Source organism: Crassostrea angulata, chromosome 4 (assembly GCF_025612915.1).
Source record: "Crassostrea angulata isolate pt1a10 chromosome 4, ASM2561291v2, whole genome shotgun sequence".
NCBI classification, from domain to species: domain Eukaryota; kingdom Metazoa; phylum Mollusca; class Bivalvia; order Ostreida; family Ostreidae; genus Magallana; species Magallana angulata.
In genome coordinates, this window is record NC_069114.1 from 46,128,231 (window position 1) to 46,133,969 (window position 5,739).

General features: G+C 32.7%; 1 protein-coding gene across 1 annotated transcript; it reads right to left on the bottom strand.

Moving 5' to 3' along the window:
- Positions 1 to 233: 233 nt before the first annotated feature.
- Positions 234 to 4,963, bottom strand: LOC128179403 (protein O-mannose kinase-like). Its single transcript, XM_052846811.1, has 2 exons — positions 4,655 to 4,963; positions 234 to 1,328 (listed from the first exon to the last, which is right to left on the bottom strand). The coding sequence occupies exons 1-2, from the start codon at positions 4,961 to 4,963 to the stop codon at positions 546 to 548; spliced, it is 1,092 nt and encodes a 363-aa protein (XP_052702771.1). The 3' UTR covers positions 234 to 545.
- Between the last annotated feature and the right edge of the window lie 776 nt (positions 4,964 to 5,739).

Below are 5,739 nucleotides of genomic sequence, written 5' to 3' on the forward strand. Positions count from 1 at the left end.
TTTTAATTAGATTGAAAGATACGTTCCCAGTAATGCGACTGAATAAGTAATTTTCATATCGATAAATCAACTGAATCACCCTCCCTTACACCCCCACCCCAAACAACAAAATGAATATCTTGACTACTCATCTTGCACAGTCAAGTTAAAAACTAATTGATTTGCAAGCAAAGCGTATTTAGTTGATACTTTGACAATTTTGCATTTATTTTTGAATTATTTATTATGGCAGTTGCAAAACTAAAAGGCAGTTATAAATCAGGAGGGATACAGATTTAGATTATTGATTTAGATCGACTTCATATATTTGAATACGTGTTACATTGAGCAATACACTCCCACATTAGAACTAGGAAAGATAAGTCAACTAAAATGTATATCAAATATACATAACAGTATTACTAATGACGAAACATCAGAACTTGAAACATTTATATCTAGTATTAACTTGAAGAATTATGAAGACTGTCTTATTGTTTTGTAGAATATGTGTACAAAATGCAAATAACCGTTTATCATGTAACATTAATGGTTTATATACAATTTTACACTGTTTCCTTGAAGCCAGAGAAGTTACTTTTAATCATATCTTTATAAATTGTCAGGTATGTCTTGTACACTTGTTCAGCGGTTGGTCGTTTCTTAGGGTTGCGGTTCTTGCACTGTTTGTGGATGTCCTTAAGAGAACGTTTAAGTTGACGTGTAGAAACATCATCACCTAGAAAGTACAGACACACGTCTGGAATCTTCCAGATCTCGATTTTTTCGTCGTATAGCGGCAATTTGGAAGCATCATATCTCTCTTTGTAAGGCCACAATTCCTCGGGGGCAGGAAATCTCCCTGTAACTTTACCCCAGACAGTGCATTTAATTAACCTCTTTTTCGTCTCGTTCACTAAAATGGTTTCCATGGAGTCGACGTCACTAAGAACTAATCGGAAATCCTCAGTAAAAAGAAATTGTCCTGCTAATTTTTGGAGATTTCTTGCGTCACATTGGACGTATATTTTTCCATCGTGTCCAGAATGCAGGGTTCTTAGTATATCTACATAGCTCACACATAACTGCATTCTGGTGTGTAAAGTGTTATAGAGGGGATACTCCTTAAATCGAATCTCCAAATCCCTTGCATCAAGCAGTCTGTGAACCTCTGTGACAATGGTATCATTGCAATGGCCCACTAGCTGTAGTAGGACAGAGGGCCGGTAGAAGTTTTTCATCAGATTTATTCCCTGGAGATATCCAGGGCCTGCAATTTTTCCCGCCCGATCAAATTTCCTTAATTTCTTTACTACAACCGGAAACTTCTGCCAATAAGAATGCCACACCTTAAAACAGGATGAAAGATATTGTTTGAACACTTCATTATAAAAAAAACTTTTGATAAAAATATATACATAATTTTTTGAATCAAAACATAAACTTGCAGGTAGGAAAAATATTTATTTATTTGTCTGTGCTACCAACATTTTTACTTAAGATGGACTGACGCCAATCATGCGGGACCTGTTTGAGTGATTGTGTAATTGGTGATAATTTGACCTTGACCAAAATCAAAAACCCTCAGTCAGAGTTACGATAAGTTCGCGGGGTTGTGGAATACGGATAGCATAGGATCCGGAAAGGGCCATGAAGTTCATAATCGCATCATTGCACAATCGACGAAGTGCGATAAATCAATGATGATATAACGATTGTGTGATGACGATGTAGCGATGGTGCATAAGCGCGATAACGATGATGCGATGGCGCGACAATGCAAGGGCGATACAGTGCGATAGCGATAAAGTGATGTTCTATCGTATCTTCGCTACTTCATTATCGCGTCATTGCTTCATAACACCATCGTTCTATCGGTTGTTTTGCACATGCGCAATTAAAGAAATCGTTTCAGGAATGGATTTTATACAAGAAATTGACCTTACTCGATTAATAAACTTGACTCTCTAATAATAATTAGGTGTTACAAATTAAACATGTCCTTCTTACTAGACATTAACATATTTAAAAGGGCTAAATTATAGTTTTATAGACGAAGATTACTGGTTTTTAAACGTTGTCGTGCGATTGCATCATCGTCCTCCCGATATCGTACCATCGCACTATCTACGCAAACGTTGATGGTGTGCTGGTGCGATAGTGAACTACAGGGTTCCATAGCTTGATGACGAAAAGATACTTAAATATTTCTTGAATAGATACGATAATAACTAAATTGTAAAAATGTTATTATAGATAAGATTTGATTTTCCAATAAAGAAAAACTCATTTCATTTCTTTCAGTAATAATCAATGCGATAGTGAACTACATGACCCTGTCAGGGTTCCATAGTTTGATGACGAAAAGATGCTTAAATATTTCTTGAATAGATACGATAATAACTAAATTGTAAAAATGTTATTATAGATAAGATTTGATTGTCCAATGAAGAAAAACTCATTTCATTACTTTCAGTAATAATCAATGCGATAGTGAACTACATGGCCCTGTCAGGGTTCCATAGTTTGATGATGAAAAGATGCTTAAATATTTCTTGAATAGATACGATAATAACTAAATTGTAAAAATGTTATTATAGATAAGATTTGATTGTCCAATGAAGAAAAATTCAGTTCATTTCTTTCAGTAATAATAAATGCGATAGTGAACTACATGGCCCTGTCAGGGTTCCATAGCTTGATGACGAAAAGATGCTTAAATATTTCTTGAATGGATACGATAATCACTAAATTATAAAAATGTTATTATAGATAAGATTTGATTGTCCAATGAAGAAAAACTCATTTCATTATTTTCAGTAATAATCAATGCGATAGTGAACTACATGGCCCTGTCAGGGTTCCATAGCTTGATGACGAAAAGATGCTTAAACATTTCTTGAATGGATACGATAATCACTAAATTATAAAAATGTTATTATAGATAAGATTTAATTGTCCAATGAAGAAAAACTCATTTCATGTACAATCACTAATAATCACACTTAAGAAACAGGCGCGTAGCACCAGGAGGAAGTTTAGAAAAAGACTTTGTGACAGGTTTTACTTGTACTCACAATAAATAGCGTCCATTAAGGGTTCGTACAGTGAATAAGTAAATCTATTACGGACAAAGTGATGCACATATGTACGTGCTTTGGGACATTTATACATGATCCCTGCTAATATATCATAAGCAAAAACAGTATGTTATTATCTTGTACGTAATATCCATCTAAATTGAACTTAAGTATAATTTTATAGCAACATCTTAATTAACAATTACCTGTATTAAGACATAAATCATTTAAAAAGAAACAATACTTAATATAATTACAGTGAATAAAGAATACATACTTCTAACTTCATCGCCATATAAATAAGTACTGGTTTATATCATATCAGACACATTATTTATCAAAAAAGTAGTTCATCGTCCTACGAGAATAAGCTAGCTTTTCCTTTACTCAATTTTCCTTTACTCAATATATGAAGCATTATATATTTTCTTAAAAGTGAATCATGCCCTTCCACGTATAAAAATCACAACTCGATCATGCGGTTTTCTTTCATTGTATTGTTATCTTTATACAAAGCAATGTGATTAGACCAAAGCATGTTTTTATTGATGAAGATTTATTTTCGGTCTGACCTTTTGAAAAATATATGATGATCTTATATAATGAATTTTACATTTCCACACGTCCATTGTTATAAGAACAATAAATAAAACTCGTCATCATCAGTAAAATTTTCTTTAAAATCCTCAGAAGCTTTACAAAAGATGTAGCTCTAAAGCTCCTAAGATTTTTAATGGAGGCGCTTTCTTTCATTTTAATCTTGTGAGGAGAGTGGAATGTTTGCTGGTGATTTTGGCGGCTTTCATTGAGTGTTTGTTTCTTTGTCTGATATCCTATTAAATGAATATAATCTTTTCGCATTTATCGAAAGAATAAAAACCATCCAAAAGTAAGACATCTACATTTCAATTCATTCAAAAAGAAATCATGTTTTAAAAAGTTTATTGTTCTTGTCTGTTTGTTATGGGTTTGATTATTCTTAATTGGATTGGATTATAGATGGTATAATTTGCGACAACAGAAATACAGTAGACTATGGTTCGGCAAAAAATGACTTAGTTTCGTAAAACCCATTTATAACCTAAGAGTTAGGGTTAAGTTAACAAATTTTCCAAATGATTGTAATGGTATCAAATACTTAAGTATAATCCCTATAAAAATAATTATTTTAACAGTTATATAATTTATTACAATTTGCAATGATGGTTTAAGGTCAAGGGTGTAATTTAAAAAAATTGCACTATCAGTTCACACTTTTTGCAACCACCATTTAACGTGATTTGGAATTCATATGTAATACACAGGTTTTATAATGGACCTCTGAAAATGAACCTCATAGCTTCGCGATAGTTCAAACAACTTTTGAATTGAGACATTTTTTTCTCACAAAACATTTTATTTTCTTTTTCTTTCGGGAAAACGAAGTTACGACTGCTGGTTAAATCCAATGTAATCACAAATATTATATATAATACAATACGTACCAACATGGTTTCAATCTATCGGAATAGTGTGTTCTTTTATTTACATACTACTAAACAAAATGAAATTATAAAACTAAATTATTAATTGTATGTATACAGTTTAATTCTTGCCTCTTTCACATATCCTGAGTTTCCTATGTTCCCTTCTAATTTGAGTTGTTCAATATCCTCACAAGTGAGGAAGGGGTGACATTTTTCCATTCCGTAAAGTGCAAAGAAGCCATGATTACACACCGGTTTACATATTTCGCGGTTTTCCACGACACTCCAGATGCAAGTGAAGTTTTGTTCAGGAGAAATAGTGTGCTTTTTCTGTGTCCCAAATATATTTTCTGGTAAGAGATGATCTCTTAATATACATAACAAGGAGAGATACATAAATATGCAAACGAGTAGACTTCGCCTCCATTTTGATTTCATGTTATTTCTCTTTTTTGGCCACTGGATTAACACATCCCTAACTTTTAATGACACGCACCATGACGAGAAAAATATATCGTACACCTAGAAATGAAATTATATAGATTACAATCTTTGTTTTGATTTTTTGCATTAAATGCATATTTGTTCCTAATGGTACATTCAGATTTTTTTAACAAGACAGATTGCATCTATTGCTCTGTCGATTTTAAATACATGCATTATCGATCCGTTCACTCAAATATTTAATGTCTGTTCGGAGAGAAGTTATTCTTCTGAAAAAGCAAAGTTTCAGTCATGAGTTGCAGTTACTTAAACAATTAAATGCTTTCTTTGGTGATTCATGCGGGATATGCAGTTAGCGATATTGCAGAAATAATACTTTGTCCGCATTATCGCGTTATCGGGTTTTGTAATTTTTTTCTGCAATGATTGCTACCTTTATTACCCACAAGAACCAACAAAGAAAGCATTTAATTGTTCATATTATTACATCTTTTTAAAAAAAAATGATTGTTAAAAGTAAATGAAATTAACTAAATTACTGTTAAGGTACATCAGTAGAGCTAAAAGAAACAGCCAAATAATCTCCTATGGAAATCTGAGTATGACATCATCATATTTTTTTAAGCTTTCTCAGGTAGTGCAGATTTAAAGTTGTGAAAATCATGACCCCGGGGACAGGGTAAGGACACAGTTTACATAGAGGGAGAGGGTGGGGCCATAATCGGGGTCGAATTTACATTAGAATACTTAGAGAAAAATCTTTTAAAATC